Source organism: Camelina sativa, chromosome 5, assembly GCF_030686135.1.
Source record: "Camelina sativa cultivar CO46 ecotype springtype chromosome 5, ASM3068613v1".
Lineage (NCBI taxonomy): Eukaryota > Viridiplantae > Streptophyta > Magnoliopsida > Brassicales > Brassicaceae > Camelina > Camelina sativa.
Genome location: NC_141884.1, coordinates 36767496 through 36793509, shown reverse-complemented (window position 1 = coordinate 36793509; position 26014 = coordinate 36767496). Strand labels below are relative to the sequence as shown.

The 26014-nt window shown below is 33.9% G+C and overlaps 2 protein-coding genes, 2 non-coding genes and 1 pseudogene across 6 annotated transcripts; 1 reads left to right on the top strand and 4 right to left on the bottom strand.

Annotated features, from left to right (window-relative positions):
- Positions 1–3484: 3484 nt before the first annotated feature.
- On the bottom strand, positions 3485–3557 carry TRNAF-GAA (transfer RNA phenylalanine (anticodon GAA)). The gene has a single exon. It is a non-coding gene; the product is annotated as a tRNA-Phe (tRNA).
- Positions 3558–4335: 778 nt separating this feature from the next.
- TRNAF-GAA (transfer RNA phenylalanine (anticodon GAA)) lies at positions 4336–4408 on the bottom strand. Its single transcript has one exon. It is a non-coding gene; the product is annotated as a tRNA-Phe (tRNA).
- A 3642-nt stretch (positions 4409–8050) lies between these two features.
- LOC104787954 (putative pentatricopeptide repeat-containing protein At1g68930 pseudogene) lies at positions 8051–15662 on the bottom strand (annotated as a pseudogene). Its single transcript, XR_015557784.1, has 3 exons — positions 12984–15662; positions 12781–12893; positions 8051–11650 (listed from the first exon to the last, which is right to left on the bottom strand). The product of XR_015557784.1 is annotated as a putative pentatricopeptide repeat-containing protein At1g68930 pseudogene (transcript).
- LOC104787953 (putative U-box domain-containing protein 42) lies at positions 8506–12420 on the top strand. Of its 2 annotated transcripts, XM_087451162.1 has the most exons (4): positions 8506–8645; positions 8777–10204; positions 10331–10640; positions 10731–12420. In XM_087451162.1, exons 1-4 carry the CDS (start codon positions 8640–8642, stop codon positions 12317–12319), a joined length of 3333 nt encoding a protein of 1110 aa, XP_087307288.1. In that variant the 5' UTR covers positions 8506–8639; the 3' UTR covers positions 12320–12420. The 2 variants fall into 2 exon arrangements, with proteins under 2 accessions (XP_087307288.1, XP_087307287.1); XM_087451161.1 differs by having other exon boundaries at positions 8777–10640.
- A 236-nt stretch (positions 15663–15898) lies between the features above and the next one.
- Positions 15899–17106, bottom strand: LOC104787952 (mitogen-activated protein kinase kinase kinase 20-like). The gene has a single exon (XM_010513617.2). The coding sequence runs from the start codon at positions 17075–17077 to the stop codon at positions 16121–16123; it is 957 nt and encodes a 318-aa protein (XP_010511919.2). The 5' UTR covers positions 17078–17106; the 3' UTR covers positions 15899–16120.
- Positions 17107–26014: the final 8908 nt, after the last annotated feature.

Here is a 26014-nt window from a genome sequence, read left to right as displayed (position 1 = left end):
AACCTCAAAACTCAACCTCTCTGTTGCCCTATCCAAACACATTCCACCAGAACCCACAACTGTGAACCAGGCTCTCAAAGACAAGAAATGGAGAGGAGCAATGTCAACGGAGATTGATGCTTTTGCTCAAAATCAAACCCTTGATCTAGTTCCTCGACAACCTCACTTTAATGTCGTTGGTTGTAAATGGGTGTATAAGAATAAGTTTCTTCCTAATGGCTCTCTTGGCAGGTGCAAAGCGAGGCTCGTTGCTAAAGGCTACTCTCAGCAACTTGGACGTGATTACACAGAGACATTCAGCCCCGTCATCAAATCCACAACGATTCGACTCGTTCTAGATGTTGCTGTCTCCAAATCCTGGCCGATCAAACAGCTTGATGTGAACAACGCCTTCCTCCAAGGGACTCTTGATGAAGAAGTTTATATGGAACAGCCTCCCGGGTTTGTCAACACTGACTTTCCCACTCATGTCTGTCGTCTTCGGAAAGCTATTTATGGACTCAAACAGGCACCCAGGACATGGTACAATGAGCTTAGAAATTACTTGGTCGGTCTTGGCTTTGTCAATTCCCTGGCGGATACATCTCTCTTTGTGCTTCAGAATGGAAAAGATTATGTTTATCTTCTTGTTTATGTTGATGACATATTAGTCACAGGAAGCAGTGGAGCTGATATCACTCGGATTCTCACTCTCTTGGCTGAACGATTCTCTGTCAAGGACCCTGAAGATCTTAACTATTTCCTTGGTCTAGAAGCACACCGCACATCAAAGGGACTCCATCTCTCTCAAAGGAAATACATTGTCGACTTGCTTCATCACTACAATATGACAGATGCCAATGCTGTCACTACACCGATGGCCTCGTCTCCGAAGCTCACGCTCACCACAGGAACACCACTCTCTGATCCAACGACGTATCGCAAGCTGGTTGGTTGTCAATCGGCTCTCACAATTTATGCACAGGCCGACAGATATCCATTGGCAGGCAGCCAAACGAATCCTTCGTTATCTTGCTGGCACTCCAACACACGGCATTTTCTTCTCTGCTACAACACCCCTCTCATTACACGCTTACTCTGATGCTGACTGGGCTGGGGACTCACATGACTATGTGTCCACCAATGCCTACATAGTCTATCTTGGATGCAATCCCATTTCATGGTCTGCCAAGAAACAGAATGGTGTGGCACGTTCTTCGACTGAAGCAGAATACAGGGCCGTGGCAAACACGGCATCAGAACTACGGTGGATTTGCAGTCTCCTCACTGAACTCGGCATAACACACACTGCTCCACCAGTCATATACTGTGACAATGTTGGAGCCACGTTTCTTTGTGCCAACCCTGTGTTCCATTCCAGAATGAAACACATTGCTATTGATTATCACTTCATCCGGGGTCAGGTACAGAATGGCAGTCTTCGTGTTGCACATGTACATACCGCAGATCAGCTTGCAGATGCATTAACGAAGCCTTTATCTCGTCAACGGTTTCTCCAACTACGGTCCAAGATCGGAGTTGCTTCAGCCCCTCCATCTTGAGGGGGGATGTTAAGGATACACAATATCATGACATTAATATTACGATATCTTCTTCCCTTGTATATTAACTTCCATATCTGTTAGACCTAGAGGCTCTTACGAGTACTGTATATATATGTTCTCTTGTAATTACTCTTGATATATACAATAACATTCTCTCCTTACATTTTGGACTTCTTAATTTCAAACTTATTTTGGGATTCTAAAGTATTGATTGTTATTAAGAAACCTAAGACACATTTCTTGCGTTTCAAGAAAGAATCTCTAATCTATTAGTCATTTAACTTTATCTTGAATATGTTTAGTGTGCTTGCTCTTAAAGTATCAGTTTTCTGATATTTCGTTCAAAGGATGAGATGTTTTAGCAACCGACCTTAGCAATATAGTGTCTAGTTTATGGAATTTGCATTAACACTACTAACAATCTGGTGCTTTGGGTGCAAATGGTTACATGGTTGAAGAGATTGAACAGGTTGAAAAAAATTATTCAACCAATTTTCACAATTTACATTGAAAAAGTTGAAGAGGTTGAAAAAAGCTATTCAGCCCGTTCAACTTAAAAGATTGAAAAAATAAACTAATCCTACAACAAAAATGATCAACTTGTTCAACCACTATTTTGGAGATAAATGAGTTAAATAATATTCAACTCAATTTTGTTCAACCTATTTTTTCAATTTTAAGCAACCATATTTACTTGGTCGACAGCTGAAACTGAAACATCTTTTTTATAAATGTAAAGATGGCTCACCATTAGCGTTAAACCAAAAAGGTCATTCTAAATTTTTTTCCATGATTGCATTATCTTTTTTTTCTTCATAGTATGCATTATATTTCTTTATTATTTCAAGTTCTTATAGTGAAGATTAGGCTTTCTATTTCAGACTTTGAGTTGTATTCACAATTAAGAAGAGAATATTCGGCTAATCTCAAACAGCTCATACGAGTAGATAGAGTTTGCGCATCTATTGTATCGTTGTATGGCTCTTCTTATCTATAGAATATGCGTATGGATTGTCTTGGAAGTTAATACTTATATACAAATAAAGATTTTTTTGAGAATTAGATATATAGTCTCGATTTTGTCCCTAGTTTTCTGATAAATAGAGGTGTCAAAATAGGTAACCTAACCAGACCCAATCCGTATCACATGGGTTCAGACTTTCGTGGGCGGGTTCAACCCGACCCATTTATTATAATGAATTAAATTTATATACCCAAATCTAATTATATAAAATTCAATGGCTAAATGGGTTATATGAGTTACCCATATATAAATAAAATAAAATAATTAATTAATATTTAATCTATAACATTTTATACAAAATAGAATTATAAAACCAACCAAAGTTTTAAGAAAAAATATATAGATATTAAAATAGAAATGTTTTACATTTATTTTAAATCATTGACATATATATTATTGTTTACTTCTTTTTATTTTTAGCAAAGAAAAAAAACTTAACATACATTTTAGATATTTTTACATATTAATATATACATATATATATATAATAGTATATATATATATATTATTTTTGTTTTTTTCGATTAAACCCATGAGTAACCCATAACTCTAATGGATTTATCCGATAAACCATGAATCCGTTGGACGAACCTATCAAAATCTATTTATTTATATGGGTTTAAAAACATAACCTATACCCGTTAAAATAATAGACAAACAGGGTAAACCCATGGGTTTCTACCTATTTTGACACTCCTAGTGATAAAGGACATAAAGGACATAAGTTGTGTTTAATTAGAGATTTGTGACAAGGAAATTTTTTACTATGGAGTGATAACCACTTATGGTGTTGCCCTTTGTGTTCAAAGTTGAGAGAATGTTTTTTGATCGACAAGGAAAGCATCAAGCCATCAATGATAGGAAACCGTTCAAGACTAATGAGAAGTTGTGATGATAAAAAAAAAAAGAAAAAAAATGCGGTGAGCGTGGATCGAACACGCAACCTTCAGATCTTCAATCTGGCGCTCTCCCAACTGAGCTATCCCTGCTTCATGTTTACCTTTTCATATTGTATAAGAGGAACATGCCATATGTGGGAAGAATTGTCCTCAAATCATAAATTATCTCGTATTATCAATTTAGGATTTGTCAAAAAAAAAAAAAATTATCAATTTAGGATGTGTTTTGTATTCATTGCTGTCTTTATCTTTTATTATCTCGTTGGTTTGGTGTTTTCAATATCTTTCCTACTTATTAAATTTGTTTAAGTACTACTGTCCTTTAGTAGAAGCCTAAGAACTTTTCTTGCTTTTCAAGAAAGTGTCTCCATTAGTCAGCTTCATCTTGAATCTGTTTAGTTTGCTTGCTCCTAATGTTTACAGTTTTTATATTAGGTTCAAGGGATGAGATGTTTTAGCAAACGACCCTAGCAATTTAGTTTCCACTTTATGGAATTTGCATTAACACTACTAGCAATTTGGTACTGTATTTACTTTGTCGACAGCGGCGGAGACCTCTTTTTAAATGTAAAGATGGCTCACCATTAGCCTTCAACCACAAAAAATCATTCTATTTTTTTCCATGATTATTATCTATCTTTTTTTTTTCTTCATAGTATGCATTATCGTTCTGTTTAATTTCAAGTTCTTATAGTAAAGTTTAGGTTTTCAATTTCAGACTTTGAGTTGTATTTACAAACTTTAATGCATATCCATTGTCTTCAAAGTTCATACTTACATACAAATAAAGATCTTTTGAGAATTAGATATACTATCTCGACTTTGCGCTTAGCTAAGAAGTTGTGATGATAAAAAAAGAAAAGGAAAATGCGGTGAGCGTGGATCGAACACGCGACCTTCAGATCTTCAGTCTAACGCTCTCCCAACTGAGCTATCCCCGCTTTTTGTTTATTTATACATATCGTATAATAGAAACATGCCATAGGTGGGAAGAAGTGTCCTAACGTCTCTTATTATTAACTTGGGATGTGTTTTGTATTGATCGCTGCCTCTATCTTTAATATCTTGTTGGTTTGGTGTTTTGAACATCTTTCCTACTTATTGGATTTGTGTAAGTGGAAGCCTAAGAAACTTTTCTTGCTTTTCAAGAAAGAGTCTCCATTAGTCGTTTTATTTTGTATTGAAACTGCTTTGTTTAATTTGCTCGCTCCTCCTTCTAAAGTATACAGTTTTGATGCAGTGCTTTCCTTACAACCTTTAAATTATCATGTTTGACAAATGATTGTAATTGGTCAGGATCTACAAACACATACATTTTAAGTAATATGCCCTCTGGTATATTATATGACTAGGTGCTTCCCCACGCAACACGTGGATTGTGGTGTAGTTGGCTTCTTCTTGTTTTCTTTTTTATCTTCAGCGTTTTTTCTTTCATATTATTTTGTTTTAATTAGGCATATACAGGTTATCAAGGGATTTGTATATATAGACTATATCTTTATACCATTTTATTTAGATGTGTTTAATTAGGCATAGGTGTTTGAATTTGTCCTACTGTGTGTACAATATAAGTGTATCTTCTTTGTAAATTATTATGTTTCTATGCCTATGTTTTGGTCGAATATCAATAAGGTCGTGTCTGTTTAATGTTTTTGTTGATATATGGTTATATTTGAGTTTAGGAAATGATGGAGCGAAGTATGTATATAATATTTAATATATATTTTTATGTTATAGATTATATATATGTGATTATAAGTTTAGCTTACTAAAATATTTTTTAATTTTTTCCCTTTTTTCCAAGGAAAAATTGTGGGAGGAATGAATATAGTTTTTGTTGATATATGGTTATATTTGAGTTTAGGAAATGATGGAGCGAAGTATGTACATAATATTTAATAGATATTTTTATGTTATAGATTATATATATGTGATTATAAGTTTAGCTTACTAAAATATTTTTTAATTTTTTCCCTTTTTTTCCAAGGAAAAATTGTGGGAGGAATGAATGTAGAATTTTTGGATATGAGTTATATTTTAGTGAAATGGCTTTTTATGGTTTTAAAGTGATTTAATTATTAATTTTTCCCTTTCTATTTTGCATTTATGGGTTTTTATTTGGGATTTTGTCATTTAGTAATAAGTTCCGTTTTTCTTGGCTGGGTTTTAAACGTTTTGGTCATATAGAAAGATTATTGTCACTTTTTGAATTCAAGTTTTTTTTTGTATTTTAATGCTGCAGTCGTGGTTTATTGTGATAACGTACGGTCTTGTTTGTTTCGTATTCTTGGTGTGTGGGCCTCAATTAGGGCTTTTTGTATATTTTTTTAGAGGTCATTTAATGTTTTTTTTCCTGTTAGTCTGAGTATATTGGGTCGTTAATAATTTTTCAGGCTCTCTGTTCAAATAAAGAGCTTCCATTGTTTTCACCTAGCCCCTGGGCCTCTATCCCGTGTGGTTTTATAATAGAATTTCGAATAATGGGTACAGAACAGAGTAACTTAAAGAAATGTTAAAGTATTAAATTTTATTCATCTGGGGATATTGTTTTTTAAGAAAAGAACAGAGTAACTTAGCCCGTGTTTGATTTAAAAAAAAAAAAAAACAAAGTAAGTAATCTGACGACATTGCAATCCCCTGCCCAGTTTGCTGTTGTGATGTTTTTTGGTGGCCTGAAATGGGGTAGCACTTTTTTCTTGTCTGCCTGTGACCACCAAAAAAAGCTGGATTTTAATCGTGATGAAATCATATACTCTCTGTTTTTTACGGAGATGAAACAGAGAGGGATACAGATGTAAAAGAGAGGGATACAGCCTCTTAGTTATAACTTACTTTTGGTATTGGCGAAGTCTTGTTTTCCATATTTGGGTAAACTTCTTGATGTCCTGCAATAAGATATGTAAGATATGAAGAGGATGTAATTTGTTCTGTGAAAAATTTATAAAAGAAGGCTTACTGTTTGTCCGTGGTAGACCGTTGTAAATTTCTTTGTAGACTACATTACTGACTGTTGGCTGGTCATGAAGAGGCTTCATGTTTACGACCTTTAGCCCTTGGGCAGAGGTGACTCGTGAGAAGGCAACATACAGTTGCCCATGGCTGAAGACGGGATTGGGTAGATACAAAGCCACCTTTTTTAGGCTTTGACCTTGGCTCTTGTTAATTGTCATCGCGTAGCATAAACGTATCGGGAATTATCGTTGCCTTAGCGTGAATGGATAAATCGTGTCGTTCGGTGACAATATAATCCTTGGAATTATGACATTCTTCCCAACATGAGTTCCGGTGAGAAGTTCTGCTTCGATGACGCGTTCTCCTAGCCTGGTGATAACCATTCTTGTTCCATTGCAGAGACCTTCTTTTTGGTTCAGGTTCCGCAGTAGCATTACTGGTGCTCCAACCTTTAAAGATAATACATGATTTGTTATACCAGAGAACTTAAGTGAATTTAGATACTCTGGCGGATATATCCCATTCTCGTCCTCGATATTGCTATCACCAATCGCAACAGAATTTGAGCTATAGTACTTCTGAACTTGAATCATATATAGAATGACCCGATTTTGGATTTTAAGCAGATCGCATGGTGTAATAAAGAGGAAGACGTGGAGTAAAAAAGACAATCGTGGAGCAGATCGTTTTCAAATATATGATTTTATGTTTATTTGTTTATATGGGAATTGATCAATAAATTTAGATTGATCAGTTATGATTTCATAGAATTTAAGGAGAAAAATCAATTCAATGCAATAAATTGTGCAGTTCGTTTTCGAATATGCAGATCGTTTTCGAATATATGATTTTATGATGATAGCAATTACGAATCAATTTAGTCTCTTCCTGGCCACGTTATTTGAGAATGCAATAAATTTAGAATGATCAGGTGATGGAGGAAAACGTAAGGAGAGAAATCATGCAACCAATTTGATATCAATTCACTCCAAATTAATGGAAATGCAATAAATTACGAATCAATTTAATCTCTTCCCGGCCATGTTATCAAAATGGAGCAAAACGGAAAGAGAGAAATCAATGTTGATATCAATTCACTGCAAATAAATGAGAATGCAATAATGCAATAATGCAATAAATTACAAACCAATTTAATCTCTTCCCGGCCACGTTATTTGCAAATGCAATAAATTTAGAATAATGTCATAAATTACGAATCAATTTAATCTCTTCCCGACCACGTTATTTGCAAATGCAATAAATTTACAAAGCCATTTAATAGCAATCCACCAATAAGGAGAGAGTGGAAGTCTACTTTTATATATATGATTATGCTCCCAAGTAATAAATTTATACATTCTATTTCTCTCGCGATTATGTAATTTTGCGATCAACTTTTGATAATTTTTTTACATTTGGTAACTGAAATTTGAAATTTCAAGCTACGTAATTTGTGTAAAAACTTAAGGAATTACAAACTCAAAAGAATGGGAAATAATGAGAAAACTTCATATCTTTTGATATTATACTAAATTACTAATGTCAAATATGTTTTTTATTATTTCCAAGAGCCAACCAAAAACCATCGACTTGATCATAGATAATTCCGCACGACTAGAACAAACAATATATACAAGTCAATGTAAATCAATGGCATATCTTACCAATTCAAGATTTTTTTATCATCAAACAACACCCATAAAAGAAAGAGAGACAATGACGTTGGACACTACCTACCCTATCCTTCTTTTATTTTTTCAAAGTACATGAAATATTAGAAAATGTCAAAAAATAATAAACTACAGAAAGTTTCAGATCAACTTTTTCTAACCATCATCATTCGCCCTTTGGTTTGTGGTCTGACCAATCTGCAGAAGAGAGATAGTGCAAGACGAAACAAACAAAGTCAACAAATTCCAAACACATGTTTTGATAAAGAAAAATGTTTGGTGCTTTACGTGGATGTACAACGTAATGCTTAACAAAGCACTCTGATTTGACTCCTTCAACTTCTTTACATAGTCCCATGGAACTGTGTCCCCACTTCCTCCTAAAAAGTCGTCTCCTCAATCATCATCGGAGCAAACAAATTTACCTTTAGTGGGTTCCAACTTCTCTGAAACAGAGGACCAAGTGTGTCCTTCAAGTCTTCTGCTAGATGAAGTAACACTTGGAGACTTGGCAATCAGAGTGAGACAAGACCAGCTTTGAACAAATGGGATGTCGGTAAGACTTTCTATAATCTCCTCTTGTTTCTTTTTGCACCGTCAAAAAAGTTCTTGAACATGTCTTTCGAATCATCTCAATTCTCAAACCAACGGAATCTCTCACCTTTTCTCCTATTTTTGTGATCTCAGACTCGAGAAGATATAGGCACAAGTGATACACTGATTGGATCGTTGTTGGGGTCCATTTCCGAGGTGATCAGATCTTTGGAGTCCTTACAAGCAGAAACAGAGAGGTTCCTTGAATGCGCTTGCTACTTTTATCGAGTTTCAGTGGTGTTAATGGAGATACAAACAGCAGAGAGCAACGTCATCTGTTCAATTGATATTTTTGAATCTCTATCCGAGAGTATAGATGCGGCGAAGGACCTGGTTGAGAAATCTCAAGAAAGCAACGGACACGAACCAACTACTGATCTGAGAAGCATTGAGGCAGGTTTTGAAGGCGTTGTCAAGCAGATGGGTGAAACTTTGCAGTCCATATCAGAATCAACATTTGACGAGGAAGAATATATAGGAGTTGTTATCCAGTCTCTTTCAAATGAGATGCAGAATGCTAACATCGGAGATGGTAGTAAAAGTGAGATGATACAGAATGAGCAGCAGAATTTTTCTGCAAAGGATACACCGGAAATTGTGTCAGAGCAAATAGAGACAGATCTCTATCCCACTGATCCTGAATTTTCCTATGAAAGTTACATGATGTATAGTGAATCACAATCCCAAATGACCGAAATACCAGATATCCCAAGCCAGAGCACAAATGTTAGCAGCCAGAGATATGGAAATCTTAGTGAATCACAATCACAAATTACCGAGATACCAGATATCCCAAGCCAGAGCACAAATGTTAGCAGCCAGAGATATGGAAATCTTAGTGAATCACAATCACAAATTACCGAGATACCAGATACCCTAAGACACAGCACAAGCAGCCATAGAAAGTATGGAAATCTTAGTGAATCACAATCACAAATTACTGAGTTACCAGATATTCCAAGCCAGAGTACGAATGCTAGCAGCCAGAGAAAATATGGTAATCTTAGTGAATCCTTGTCAATGTTACCACAGGTGACACAGTTCATGGAGCCTCCATACCAAGCTTTCATCTGCCCGTTGACCAAAGAGATAATGGAAGATCCAGTCACAACAGAAACAGGAGTAACCTGCGAAAGAAAAGCAGTAACAGAGTGGTTTGAACGTTTTGCAAACTCCGATGAGATTAGTTGTCCAGTTACCGGGCAAAAGCTGACCACCGAATTAACTGTCAATGTTGTCTTGAAAACCATCATTCAGGAATGGAAAGTACGAAACGAGGCAGCAAGAATCAAAGTGGCTCATGCAGCTTTATCCTTAGGCGGTTCAGAAAGTATGGTTATCGATGCATTACGAGATCTGCAAATGACCTGTGAAGGGAAAGAGTACAACAAGGTACAAGTCCGTGAAGCTGGGATCATCCAGCTTCTTGATAGATACCTGACGTACAGAAGTAAAGATGTGAGGTATGAACTGCTACAGTTGTTAAGGACACTGGCTGATGAAGACGCTGATGATGGAAAGGTTGGATCTCTTTCATTTACCTATTATGCAAGAGCACTACCTTACATGATATGCACTGCTGTATTTCTTTCTCCTAGACACACTTCTTGTTTCAATAGACTTTTATATTTCAAAGTTATCTTACAGGAAATGATCGTGAAGACCATAACTATGTCACGCATAATCAAATTTTTGGGAAGCAGTCACCAGCCTGTAAGACATGTAGCACTAGCCTTACTGCTTGAGCTTTCGAAATCCCAACATGCATGTGAGAAGATTGGGAGTGCTACCGGGGCGATTTTGATGTTAGTTACCGCAAAGTATAACAGAGAGTTGGATGCCTTTGCGTCTGAAACATCAGACCAAATCTTAAGAAATCTAGAGAAGTGTCCTGAGAACATCAAGCAAATGGCAGAGAGTGGGCTATTGGAACCACTTCTGGGTCATCTAGCAGAAGGTAATTCATTACTGCTTTTCTCTTCAAAGTTTGTGAAACATAGAATTGATGTTGATTAACATCAGTTTACTTCCGAATGACATGTGGCAGGGAGCGAAGAGACTCAGGTGGCGATGGCTGCATACCTTGTGGAAATCGATATTGGACATGAGAAAAAAACTTACGTAGCTGAGAAGGCTTGCCCTGCGCTCATTGGGCTGGTGAAATGTGAAAATATCGACGCTAGAAGAGCTGCCTTCAAAGCACTTGCTCATATTTCATTGTATCACCCCAACAACCAGATACTGGTAGAAGTTGGCATCATCAAGATCATGGTCGAAGAGATGTTCACCAAGCGAGTGTTCAGTGATCTGATGAACTCCAGGAATGAAGCTGCGACAATACTTGCAAACATACTGGAATCTGGGCTGGAACATGAGACATTTGAGGTGAATACTCATGGGCACACGTTAGGCTCGGATTATTTTGTATACAACATCATCCACATGCTCAAGAACTCAAGCCCAGATGATCTTAACATTGATTTGATCAGGATTCTCCTATCCTTGTCCAAATCACCCAAAGCAATGGCAACAATTGTCTCAGTGATCAAAGAAACCGACGCAAGCTTTGCCATGATAGAACTCATCAACAATCCTCATGAAGAATTGGGGGTTGGGGCATTAAAACTTCTGATAGCACTTACCCCCTACATTGGTCACACGCTATCAGAGAGACTATGCAAAACTAGAGGCCAGCCAGAAAATCTTATCCAGTGCCCAATAGAAGCAAATCAGATAACAGAAAAGCATGCTGTTTCAGCCAAGTTACTTGCTAAACTGCCTCATCAAAATCTGACTCTTAATTTAGCACTGGTCAACGAGAGCATAGTGTCCAAAATTCTGCATGCAATCCATCTGATTCAAAGAAGTGGAACACGAACAAGCAGATATGCAACTGATTTTCTGGAAGGTCTCGTTGGGATCTTAGTGAGATTCACAACTACACTGTACGAGCCCCAAATGATGTACCTAGCCAGAAACCACGATTTGACATCAGTGTTTGTTGATTTATTGATGAAAACATCAAGCGATCAAGTTCAAAGGCTATCAGCGACTGGACTAGAAAATCTATCATCTACAACTATGACGTTATCGAGGCCACCACAACCTAGGAGCACAAAATTCATGGGATCACTGAGTATGCCTAGGTCTTTCTCCCTCCGTTCATCCAAAAAGAAGCAAATAGAGATATGCGCAATCCACAAGGGAGTATGTTCTGCAAAAAGCACATTTTGCTTGGTTGAAGCAAATGCAATCACAAAGCTTCTAGCATGTTTGCAGAGTGATAAAGTGGAGGTAGTGGAGTCAGCATTGGCTGCTATATGTACGCTATTAGATGACAAGGTTGATGTGGAGAAGAGTTTAAGCATGCTGAGTGAAATGAATGCAGTACAACTAATACTAAATGCAGTCAAAGAACACAAGAAAGAATCTCTATTGCAGAAAGCATTTTGGATGATTGACAAGTTCATTATTAGAGGTGGAGATAAGTATGCCAGTGACATATCACAAGATAGGATGTTGTCAGGTATGTTGGTTAGTGCCTTCCATCGTGGAGATGGTAACACAAGGCAGATGGCAGAAAATATTTTGAGGCGTTTGGACAAGATGCCAAGTTTCTCTACTTATATCACATAAAAAACTGACATGTGAAACCTTAACTGTATGAACTATTACCTTCTCAACTCACTGTGTATAAAGTTTTCAGTTTGAAATGTAAATTTACGTTGTGGTCAAAATAGATAATAGTAGTTCAAACAGAGAGTTTCAACTTATCCTCCTCATAACTTTGGTCATTACATCACCGATAACTTTACTTAATGTATTATAAACCTCCAACCAATCTAGCAATCGGACGATACAAACTCTAATCATTTAGTAAAAGATATCCCACCATCATTAAATTAAAGATGCTCAGCAATATATACATATAAGTTGTGTAGACTAAAATCTCAAAAAACTATAGTGTTTATGATCTGAACTACATATGCCTTTATAATACACCGGTTTCCAGTTAACGGACTGAAAAAAAAACAGAAACTAAACCACCCATCTTCAACTATATAATACATTAAGTCACAAATCCAGATAGGTCTTACCATTCATGTTTTCCAGCTCTGTCGATGTTGCAGTCAAATTATATGAATGCACCCTGTATCTCTCAGCCAATTCACCAAATTGAAATCCAATGCAACTAATCAGGCTCAGAATCCTGTTCACAAAGATTGACAGCATATATAAAATTAGAAGGCTAGGATTAGAAACCGAGAAAATATTGTAAGCAAAGAGAGATAAGTCCTACTTGTTCCGCTTCTTTATGCCCAGGATAGCTGATGAAGCAGCTCATTATCCAAGTAAACTGACTGACAGTACAACTAAATCTTCCTGAATCTGTTTTGATTTATCAGATTAGCAATGGACAGTCATCATGAAAATCCCCAGATGAGAACTACCAGAAATCTCCGCATGAACAAGTTCCATCTTTAAAACGGTGAAACCTAACAGCATCTCTGACAAGTATCTCTCTACCAGTGACGCTGGAAATATGTTTAGTAGCATTGTGGCAGTCCACACACACTCTAAGATTTTTCCCCACTCTGATAGGTAGGCCTGAGGGTACAAATATCAATCCAAAAGCAATTGCAAGCCTTTCACTGTGATAGTTAAGCATCTTTATTTTAACAGCTTCCTCAACATCGTGGTGGACAAAACTGGTATCTGGTTTGTAACCATTACCTATGATTCTTTGGTTCAATTCCTCAAGCTTAGCATATATCTGATCTAAATATGGACTTGACTCGTCATCAGCCGAGAAACTGTGCAATTTTCCTTTCCATTTTATCCAACTCTGTCCAGGTTCTTTTCTCACGTTCTTCTCTTTCATTTCCCGCCTTAACTGGGCCACACAATCCCATTGCCCTTTTAAAGCATATAAGCTTGATAATAGGGTATAGCCAGCAGGATGATGAGGATTTAGTTCTATGAGCGATTCAGCCGCCCATTTACCTATTCCCAAGTTACCTCTATTTCTACATGCGCTGAGTAAAGTAGTCCAACCAATTGCATCTGGAGGAAAAGGCATCCCACTTATGAAACGCATAGCTTCCTCTAACCTTCCAGATCGACTAAAGAGATCGATCATGCAAGAATAATGGCCACTACTCGGCACTATTCCATATTCATTTATCATTAACTCAAAATATCTCTGTCCTTTCTCCACTAATCCTGCCCTACTGCAAGCTGAAATAACACCAGTCAAAGTCACTCCATCAGGTTTTAGTCCATGTTGTACCATTTTGTCAAACAACTGAATAGCCTCAATGGCCCTTCCAGATTGGGCATACGCGGAAACCATTGCAGTCCAAGAGACTTCATCCCTGACATTCATCTTGCTGAACAGCCTAGTAGAATCATCAATATCTCCACATTTTCCATACAGAGTCACCAATGAATTTGAAACAGTGACATACTGTATTAGGCCAGACGTTATAGCTTTTCCATGAAACTGGGAGCCCTCTTCTAAGCTAGCTATAGTGGCACATGCACTGACCGCTTGTCCCAAAGTATAATGATCTGGGTCAATCCCACTTCTTTGCATATCAAGGAAAATTTTAACAGCCTCTTCAGCACGCCCAGTCTGGCCATAACCCACAACCATCGCTGTCCAAGACACGACATTCTTCTGCTTCATTCTATCAAACACATTCTTTGCATAATTTAAAGACTTACACTTGCAATACATGTCAATAAGAGCACTGCCTACATATATGTGATCCTGAAGATTGGTCCTGATCGCACAAGCATGAATTTGTTTCCCTTCGTTTATTGCTCCTAATCCCCCACAAACAGGTAGTACACTTCCAAAAGGATACTGATCCATCTTCAAGCCTTCTATCTTCATCTCTCTGAAACATTCAATAGCCTCCTTTTCAAGTCCATTTTGAACAAGACCTTTAATCATCGCTGACCAAGAAACTGAATCTTTCTCCATTCCTCGAAACAACTGCAGTGCATCATCGATCATCCCACATGCCAAAAGCCCTCCCATCAACGAATTGTACATAACCGTATTTCTATTGTCTATCCCATAAAAAACCTTGTTTGCATCAGAGATAAAACCAACTTTTGCATACATATCCAACAATGGGCTCCCAACATAACGATAAGACTCAAACCCAAGTTTGATAACCTGAATATGAATCTGCTTGCCCAAACTAACATTTCCATTGCTAGAAGAAAGTTTCAGCATTGTCATCAACGTAACCCTAGTCAAATTAGAAGAAAAATGTTTCAGCATCGTTTTATAAGCCTTGACAGCTGAACCAACCAACCCACTCAAGGAGTAGCCTTCAATGAGAACGTTCCAAGTGACACCATCACGATCAGGAAGCTTCTCGAAGGTACGTTCCATCTCTGAGATATGCCCAGATTTTGAATAAGCCAAAAGAAGATTGTTCCAGGAGAAAAGGTTTGGCTGGGGAATTCCATCGAACACTCGGCGTGCATAAGTTGAGCTTCTGATTACAGCATACGCGTGGACGATGTTGTTATGCAAAAAAGTCTCTGGATGAGGAAGAGTTCTGAGAATATTCCCGTGGATCATCTTCACATGGCGACTCTGATTTCTAACTCCCAACCCAATGCATTGCTTTATCTGAGCAGAGTAGTAGTTCGACGCCATACTCATCCGTTACTTTTGTCTTTTTTCGTTACACTTAAGAATATATATAACCAAAAAAATAAGGAAACAAAAAGCATTGGTCGTAAAAATACAACAAACTTAAATAAAATATCTTTTGCCGGAGAAGAAGGAAACAAAACTCATCAAACCTTGTGAACTGGTGTAAAAATACAACACACTAATACTCTAATGATAAATTAATTTTTCACAAATTTAACTTGCTCTAAACAAATTACCAAACACTCATACTCATACACTCAGCTCATACTCTTTGAACCAAACAATATCAAAGTAACCAACTTGTTTACCAAACAATATCAAATATGTGAAAAATATGGTAACTTGTTTACCAAACACTCATACTCTTTGAACCAAACAATATCAAAATCCCAACTTTTTAATATGGTAATTTGTTTAACCCATGGAAAACAGAGAAAAAGAAACAGAGGAAGCTGCATAATCGAGAGATATTAGGACTCTAAATCAGTAAATTGTGAGTAGCAGAGAACATGAATCTGGTACCTCGAACTTGAAGCTATAAACGAAGATAATCATACATTCAATTCAACTATTATAAGATTCTAAACGAGAAACACATCTGTAGAACAAAGTCAAATACATGAACTATTACATAACTCTACTAATTAAGACAGAAAAATATAATCTTTACACAATTCTACTAATTAAACATAAAAAAGTGAATGAATCATATCAATGTTGACGAGGGCTCTGGCTGATTAACTCATCAACGCTTGAAATTAACACATACTCTTAATTTCGTAAAGCATCTGTCTAATTTTCTCCAGTCCCAGGGACAAATCCTTGGGATTCTCAGTCTTCAGATTTGCCAACTTAGGATTGACATCTCTAGGTACGAAGCTATGGCTCAACAATGTCAACGCGTCTTTTCTCTCATCTGGTTCTGACGCAAAACAGGTCATGAGAAAGTGTTTTGCATCGCAAGGAAGATTACTCGGAAACAGTGGCTCGTAGCAATTCATGAGATCCTCCAAGTAATCGTTTGTATGCCACCATGGTCTCTTTCCAGTGTACATCTCCAACACAACACATCCCAACGACCATAGGTCAAGTCCTTTCCCTATCTCTCCGTGAGAGATCGACTCAGGGGACATGTAGATCGGTGTTCCCGCAAACGGTTGATCAGGATGCCACCACTTAGTGTCTCCCTCTTTCTTCGACAACCCGAAATCAGAAATCTTCAATTCGTAAGACGTTCTCCACGCACCCTTCTTGTAGTCGTAGACACGGCTAGGGAAAACAAGGATGTTTTCGGGTTTGAGATCGCAGTGAACATAGCCGTGTCCGTGAATCGTGGCTAAACCCTCGAGAAGCATACGTGTAAACTCTCTGATCATCGGCTCAGGCAATTTCCCGTATTCGAAACGGTCCATGAAAGTGCTCAAGCTTCCTTCAGCCGCGTACTCCATGAGAATCTTGTATTCCACGTAACCCTTCTTGTGGTTGACTTTAGCTTGCACTCCGTTCCCGTAACATTGGACGATTCTCGAATATCCTTTGAATTTTGAAAGGATCTGAAACTCTTGGCAGAGAGCTTTGGCGTGTTGATCGGCGGAAGTTTTCACGGCGGCGTGGAGAATTTTGCCGTCGCGTTGTCTTTCGTGCTTAAAGAGACTCACCGAACCGAATGCACCTTGTCCCAGAAATTTTTCAAACTCTAAATCTAAAACCACCATCGCAACAAATACAAAGCTAAATCTGAGAGTATCGCAACAAATAGAAAGCTAAATCTGAGAGTAGCTTGCGGAGGAACTTATAACGCGAATAAACCGACTTAACCCTAGTTTCCTTTTTTCTTTTTTGTTTTTTAATTTATTTACAAAGAAAAAAAAAATTATGATAAAAGTATTTTCTTTTTCTCGAGGAATGGAAAAGTTGAGCTGCGAAACAAAGGAAACAACAACAAAAAATACCGTTGTGATTTTTTTCTATGCAACATAATTTATCATCAAAATTTAAGTATAGGTTTTTATTAAAAGTTTTTAATTTATTTATGATAAAGTATATATTCTACTAATCATCAAATTTTATCAAACAAAAATATAATAATGATAAATTTTAGAGAAATACCCTTAATTAGCAAAAATCTATGTTTTTCTTCCAAAATTAGCACACCCACTTAAATATTCCAAAACTAGCATTAGTGAATTTTTATCTTAAAAATCAATTATAATTTTTTCATTAACTTATCGCTTTATTAAATTACAATTGTGATAGCTCCGGTGACGTTTCTGGTGAGGGCGAAGCTTGTGGTGAAGCTTTCGGTGAGAGTGAAGTTTGTGGGGAAGCTTCATGCAAAGCTTCTTCTTCTTCTTCTTCTCCTTCTTCTTCTTCTTCTTCTTCTTTTTCTTCTTCTTCTTCTTCTTCATGTATCAGTTTCAATCTCAGATTTTGAGATTCTCGACAAAATCATGGATTCTTATAGCTTTCAGTTGAGGAATTAAGTGATAGTATTATGACTTATGAATATAGCTAATTGGCTCATCACCAACTGGATTCACATCTGTAATTGTAGTTTCGTCGTTGTTATTGTCGTGGGGATTAGAAAAAATGGTGGGAGGGAAGTGATGATTATTGGAAGAAGAAGAATGACGTTAAAAAAAAAAACCAATGACGAACACCTTCGACGAGATTGCCACCACCACTCAATTGATTCTAATTAATAATAATTATAGATCTTTGTTTTCTGCTGCTGAGACCACCACCAGAGCTTCTGAATGTGAAAGAGGAAGTAAAAATGGAGATGCCGTGTTGGACAAAGGAAGTGGATGAGAACTTGAAGATTCTCCTTCGTTTAGATCATTGGACTTTGTCTTCTAGTGAATGAAATGTTGGGTATTAATTAAATGAGATTTGAACTTTTGGAAATTATTGGGTATTAGAACTGTTGAAAATTGTTGAGTAATGAATCAAATATGATCATGAGTGGTGGCTTGAATTGTTTGGTATTAGCATATAAATTGTGAATGAAATGGATAAACATGGGTAATCTTGAAGCTGAAATGTGTATTTGAGTGCTACTTTCTCATCTTTGGACATCAATGTTCTGCATACCAAGTGTTTGATATATTGTCATTGAGAACAAAACAGTTGGAAAAGAGTAAAAAAAGTTTGTTATCGTCGATTTCAATGTTTCGGCTTCTTCGGCTTATACATAGTTGGTTATTAGTGTTCATGAGACAGAGTACAGTGGGGGAGGATCTTCTCGTTATGGTCCATCACTCATCACCATTTTTGGGATTTATGAATATTCAGGAAAAGCTTTCTAGATTAAAAGGATGTCTTCCTTAACATTATGAAATCCTTCCTAAACATTATGAAGACCATCCTGAAATTAAGGTAATCTTTCATAAAGTTCGTGGAATCCTTCCTGAATTAAAGAGAACTTGTTACCTCAACAACTATTAACTTGTCTAACAGAAACCTGTGACAAAAGCAGTTTTTTTGTCAAAAAAAAAAAAAACCTGTGACATTCTTCTAGTGCAGAAACATCGTACAAGTATCAAAACAATATAAAAGTGTATCACAACTATTATAGATGTCTAACAACAAGAATATATAATAGGTGAACCACACTTTTTCATTGATTTCACCATGGCTATTGAATCTTCCAAGTCTTTTTCACAGGACTGGTATGCAAGCTTTTTTCACGAGTTTTCTCCAAAATGTTGTTGATGATTAAGAACATTTGGTGCTGCATTTCACGAGACTTCTCCATCCTTATGTTCATCCTGAAATCCAAACTTTTTATGAAGGTCATCCTGAAGTTTAAGGAACCTTTCCTGAATTTCGAGGAATCCTTCCTGAATTTTCCATAAGATGAAAACTGTAGCTTAAAAATTTCACAGAACTATATCCAAATTCAATAGACCTTACAATTACATACCCATCTCTTAAAGAACCAAAACAATCAAACTGTCTAGTCTTTGCTACAATACTCATTATGGAGTTTCTCTACAGCCTAACAAATATACAACATAAAAATTGCAGGTTCTTGAATCATGAGCAAACTATGGTTTCTCTGCAACCCAACAAAAAGAACCTAATTGTAGGTTTCTTGGCATGTCAAAACTGTTCTAAAACCTCTCTTATACCTACTTCTTTGGGATTAGTACTCGATTCAACACAAATGACCCCAATTTCATCAATAACATCATTATCCTCTTCCGATTCAATTTCACCATCACTAACATTAGAACTACCACTAGAGAAATCTCTAAAACCAAGACTCACATCAAACAAAAGTGTAGAAGAGTGTGGCAATTGAGGATGATAATTAGAAGAATGAAACAGACAAGAGGAGAGAAAAGATCTAGCACAGGAAAACCCAACTTCCTCTTCTTCTCTCCTGTCGATTATGCAACTTTTACCGGAATTAAATTCACCGGAGTTGAATATTATCGATGCCTGGGCTCCTCTGCAGTGTCACAATTACTGATTTCATTGACTTCGACTTCATGAATCACCTTTGATTCAGATCCGATTGGGTTCGTCGGTAATTAGGTTTGGAATCAGAGAGAAGGATGAGTGAGAGAGAACACAAGGTGGTTGCTGCAATGTTACGATTTCGACATTATTTTACTTTTATTAATAATTTTTAATAAATATAAATTTTGTGCTAGTTTTGGAACATTTGAAAACATGTGCTAATTGTGGAAGAAAAACTTAAAATGGTGCTATTTTTGTCAATTGCCCTAAATTTTATTAAAGGTTTTTTCTACTATTCAACAAAATTTATCATTTTTTAATATTTTTTTTGTATATTTTTAATTTAGAGAATTTATTAGAAATACCCCTTTTGCGATACCCCTTTTTAAAAAACATTTTCATATTTACCCTATTTTACACAATTACAATATGTTTAAATAATTGTTAGAATTTTGTTTTTAGGTTTGAGTTATCCATTTTACATTTATGATATAGTTATGAGGGTTTAGGGTTTAGTATTTGGAGTTTAGGACTTAGAATTTAATTGTTTTATACACTAGAAAATGAGTATTCTTGAAAATGGACAACATGAAAAGGTAGTTTCAAAAAGTGACATAGGAAAAAATATATTTTTGAAAATCCCCTTTAATTTATTGTTGATAAATGATATATTCTACTGATCATCAAAACTTTATAAAAAATAGAAAAAAACAAAGAATAATCACAATTAATCGAGCTTGTCTATTACTCTCTTGATAATTTGATATCTCTTCTCCTGATATAGATAGAATCTGAATAGTCAAAATTTGGACAAAATCTGAATTAGAGTTGTGGATCTTAGTTCATATACAAATAATGGTGGACCAAATATATATATATATATATATATATATATATATATATATATATATATATATTATTTTCACAGCATTTTTTAGAAGAAGGCTTGAAGTTGGGAACTATTTACATCCCATGCCATTATCATTAATTTTTTTTAAAAAATTAATATTTAAAACACATAATTTTATCATATTGTAAACACAATTATTTGCTGTACGTACAATCCAAACAATCGAATTCAATTATCCATTCAATTCTCCAGTCATTTATTACCATAATTTTATCATATTAACAGTAGTCTATCTCTAATCCTCCGAAATCTCCATAATTTTACCATATTACCATAATTTACTATTTCAATGGTAAAATCTAAAAAATATTTAACTTACAAGTTAAACTTTAAAAAATAGAAAATTCAAAATATTATAATGTAAGAATTATTCTTTCACGGGTTAAATCTAAAAAGCATTAAAATTTTAAACTTTTATAATCATAAGAAATTTGATACAAAAAAAATGTTACATTATTATAAATAAAACTAAAAACTTTTCCCGTCGTTTCTGCGGTATACATCTGGTAAAATTTTAGAATTAACAATCAAAAAACAATTATACAATCTTAAACACTAAACAAAAGAAAAAAAATTAACAAAGAAATCCAATTTTTAAAAATTTAGTATTTTGTTATAAAAATATTGTCCCGCGGTGTACTGCGGCTTAAAATCTAGTATATATGAATTTAACCCATTTACTTTATTATCAATCAAGCTATCAAGAAAATCTATACTATTAATTGGGGAGTACACTTAGGTATAAAAAAAAAGACAAAAATATAACATATAACCATATTGCTAAACAGATCCATTTAATTACATAATTAAAAAAAAATTCCTAAACTAATGGTAACAGTTTTTAAAGAAATAAATGATTAATACTTTTCATAATTGGTTAAACGATGGATACTTAGATTTTAAATCTAATTTTGGATATGGTAATAACCCATAAAAAATTAATTTCGAAAAAATTAAGTTTAATACTTTTCATAATTGGTTAAACAATGGATACTTAGATTTCAAATCTAATTTTGGATATGGTAATAAATAACCCATAAAAAAATAATTTCGAAAATATTAAGTTTTCCAATTAGTTTTCTAAATTAAGTATTAAACATTTATAGTTTTCTAAAACAAGTTAGTCGTGTGTTAAATTCGATTCAAATTATTTCAGTTTTTTAGGAAGCTATATCTATACTATTAATTGGGGAGCACACTTAGGAATATAAAAAACAAAAAAACATAACATATATTCATGTTGCCAAACAGGTTCAGTTACTTATATAATTAAAAATAAAAAATAAACAATATATGGTAAACAAAAACTATTAGTCAAAAATCTAATATTTATGGAAACAATAATTATGAAATTAATTATAAAATCAAAATTACCCTATATTTTTGGAAATGGTTTAAAGTTTAATGTTTGCTTCCATAATAATCAAAAAAATTTAAATCGAAATTATATATATATATATATATATATATATATATATATTAATTGGGAGCACATTTAGGGATACAAAAAAAATAAAAAAACATGACATATATTCATGTTGCCAAACAGGTTCAATTACTTATATAAATAAAAATAAAAGAATAAACAATATATGGTAAACAACAACTGTTAGTCAAAAATCTAATATTTATGGAAATAATAATTACGAAATTAATTATAAAATAAAAATTACCGTATACTTTGGAAATGGTTTAAAGTTTAAAGTTTGCTTCCATAAAAATCAAAGAATTTAAATCGAAAATTATATATATATATATATATGTAAACATATTTGATTTGATTTTAAATTGTGAGATATTTACAGAAATAACAAATCAATTTAATACAATTAAATAGAAACAAATAATCATATATCTATAATATTAATTAGGGAGCACACTTAGGATACAAAAAAAACAAAAAAGCATGACATATATCCACCAGTTAAACAAACAATCAGAAAGTTTCATTTAAAATAATTAATTACAAAGTTATATTTTGAATCTGTAATTTTTATGAATGTAACCTTTACAACTTTGATTTTTTTTTTTATTACTTCTACATGATCAAATTGAATTGCATATACTGTTTTGACTCATTTTTTTATTTTTCTTTTATTTTTACCAAACTAATAATAATATTAGTTTTTATATATATTTAACTTCATTTTTTATTTTAACAATACTTATTATAATGAACTTCTATAATTATGGCTCCTAAAGACTTTGGGTTGAATTAAATTAGACAAATTTATGTTTTCTGTCAAAATTTATATATTATAGGTCTTCTCACTATTTTTAATAAATTGTCTAATATAAACAATTTAAACAAATTTAAAAAAAAAAAAACCCTGCACAAAAGTGCGGGTTGGTCCATAGGTTTACTTCACATAAATTAACCCCAAATAATTTTAGTTTTACTAATACATAATTGTAAAAAAAAAAAAAAAAAAAAGAAGATAAGATACGAGACGGGAACGGGTAATCTAAAAAAAAACATTATATAAACTATTTTTCATAGAAAGAAAAACAAAAAGAAATATATCAAGATGAGATTATAAAATTACGATAGTTAATTTATACTTTATGTGAATCCAACATTTATGGTGAAGTGGTTATTATTTCAAACGTTTAGAAATTTGATGAAGGTAAACCAATATAAGTTTATGTTATAAATGTTATACCAAATAATTATATTTACAAATAAAATGTTATGTGGATGTGAATCTTTTACCTACTTTCTTATTTGTTGGACTAGAATATACAATCTCAAATTGATAAAATATTATTAAAACTACGGTTATAAGATAAAAAAGGGACATACCGTGTATGGGATGAGACGGGTTCAGAAACACATAAACAGATCTGTATACTATCTTTCTCTTACTATTTTTTAATGTACTTAAATCTAATCATCTTCTTTCCAAGCCAAACTGAAAATAAATTGGTACAAAGTTAGATTATGAATGTTAATAATATTTTTAACATTCATAATTACAAATGTAACTCTGCATAATCCAAACTTAATTACAAACTTAGTTCTTTTAAAATTATCCCCGCACGTATGTGCGGGTCCAATCCCTAGTTATGTATTAAAGAAAGAAAGAAAACTCAAGTGATGAGATGGAATGAATTAGGATATACGGCAAATTAAATAAAAATTGTCAAAGATTATACTGAAAAATTGGTTGTTAAACTTACACTGACTTTATCATTTTTTCAGATATTTGCGATTACATGACATAATAGTTATTTACAATGGTATTATCAACTTAATTGATAGATTTACAATTGTATGATCAACTTAATTCGCAAATTTTCTTGTCTTTTATAGAAAATAATATAATATACAGATTTGGTCTTTATGGTACAATTTTGTCTTTTAAAACTTATTAAACAATTATCATTATAGTATATTTTCATAAGTATATTGTTCCACACATAATTATAACTATTTTATTAAAAAAGTAACTAACAAAAACAAAGCAAAATATTACTAATCACTGCATTACAAATCTATATATAATAGCAAACCCACTTTTTTGTGTCAACTTTTAATCTAACGGATGAATTTAGTTCCACTTTTAATCCAACGGTTTAAAATTATTAATTGTGTCTTTCCATCGCACCCCCATCTTTCAAAAATCACACCTCTTAATTTTTTATCTCTTTGTTGCACCTTCTGGTTTCAAAAATCACATCCATTAATTTTTACACCTTTTTATTTAACACCTCTATGTATTGCACCTCTTTGTTGTACCTTCATGTTTCAAATCTATTAATTTTTAAACATTTACAATTTATTCCTCTATGTCTTACACCTCTTTATTTATTATATACTTTTAATCTAACAGATGAGACTAGTTCTACTTTTAATCCAACGGTTTAAAATTATTAATCTTGTCTTTCCGTCGCACCCCCATCTTTCAAAACTCACACCTCTTAATTTTTGCATCTCTTTGTTGCACCTTCTGGTTTCAAAAATCACATCCATTAATTTTTACACCTTTTTATTTAACACCTCTATGTATTACACCTCTTTGTTGTACCTCCATGTTTCACATCTATTAATTTTTACACCTTTACAATTCACTCCTCTATGTCTTACACTTCTTTATTTATTATATACTTTTAATCTAACGGATGAGATTAGTTCCACTTTTAATCCAACGGTTTAAAATTATTAATCGTGTCTTTCCGTTGCACCCCCATCTTTCAAAAATCACACCTCTTAATTTTTGCATCTCTTTTTTGTACCTTTTGGTTTCAAAAATCACATCCATTAATTTTACACATTTTTATTTAACACCTCTATGTATTACACCTCTTTGTTGTATCTCCATGTTTCACATCTATTAATTTTTACACATTTACATTTCACACCTCTATATGTCTTACACCTCTTTATTTATTATATATAAATTTTTCTTGACTATATATAATAGCAAACCCACTTTTTTGTATCAACTTTTAATCAAACGGATGAGATTAGTTCCACTATTAATCGTGTCTTTCCGTCGCACCCCCATCTTTCAAAAATCACACCTCTTAATTTTTGCATCTCTTTGTTGTACCTCCTGGTTTCAAAAATAACATTCATTAATTTTTAAACCTTTTTATTTAACACCTCTATGTATTACACCTCTTTGTTGTACCTCCATGTTTCACATCTATTTATTTTCTACACCTTTACAATTCACACCTCTATGTCTTACACCTCTTTATTTATTATATACTTTTAATCTAACGGATGAGATTAGTTCTACTTTTAATCCAACGGTTTAAAATTATTAATCATGTCTTTCCGTCGCACTCCCATCTTTCAAAAATCACACCTCTTAATTTTTGCATCTCTTTGTTGTATCTTTTTGTTTCAAAAATCACATCCATTAATTTTTACACCTTTTATTTAACACCTCTATGTATTACACCTCTTTGTTGTACCTCCATGTTTCACATCTATTAATTTTTACACCTTTACATTTCACACCTCTATATGTCTTACACCTCTTTATTTATTATATATAAACTTTTCTTGACTATATATAATAGCAAACCCACTTTTTGTGTCAACTTTTAATCCAACAGATGAGATTAGTTCCACTTTTAATCCAACGGTTTAAAATTATTAATCGTATCCTTCCGTCGCACCCCCATCTTTCAAAAATCACACCTCTTAATTTTTGCATCTCTTTGTTGTACCTTCTGGTTTCAAAAATCCTATCCATTAATTTTTACACCTTTTTATTTAACACCTCTATGTATTACATCTCTTTGTTGTACCTCCATGTTTCAC

Bases quoted from the DNA above. Each gene is read 5' to 3' on its own strand.
- LOC104787953 (XM_087451161.1), top strand. The intron at 10,641-10,730 runs GTAATTCATTAC...GACATGTGGCAG, and splicing joins TCTGGGTCATCTAGCAGAAG to GGAGCGAAGAGACTCAGGTG.
- LOC104787952 (XM_010513617.2), bottom strand. From the start codon at position 17,077: ATGGTGGTTTTAGATTTAGAGTTTGAAAAATTTCTGGGACAAGGTGCA.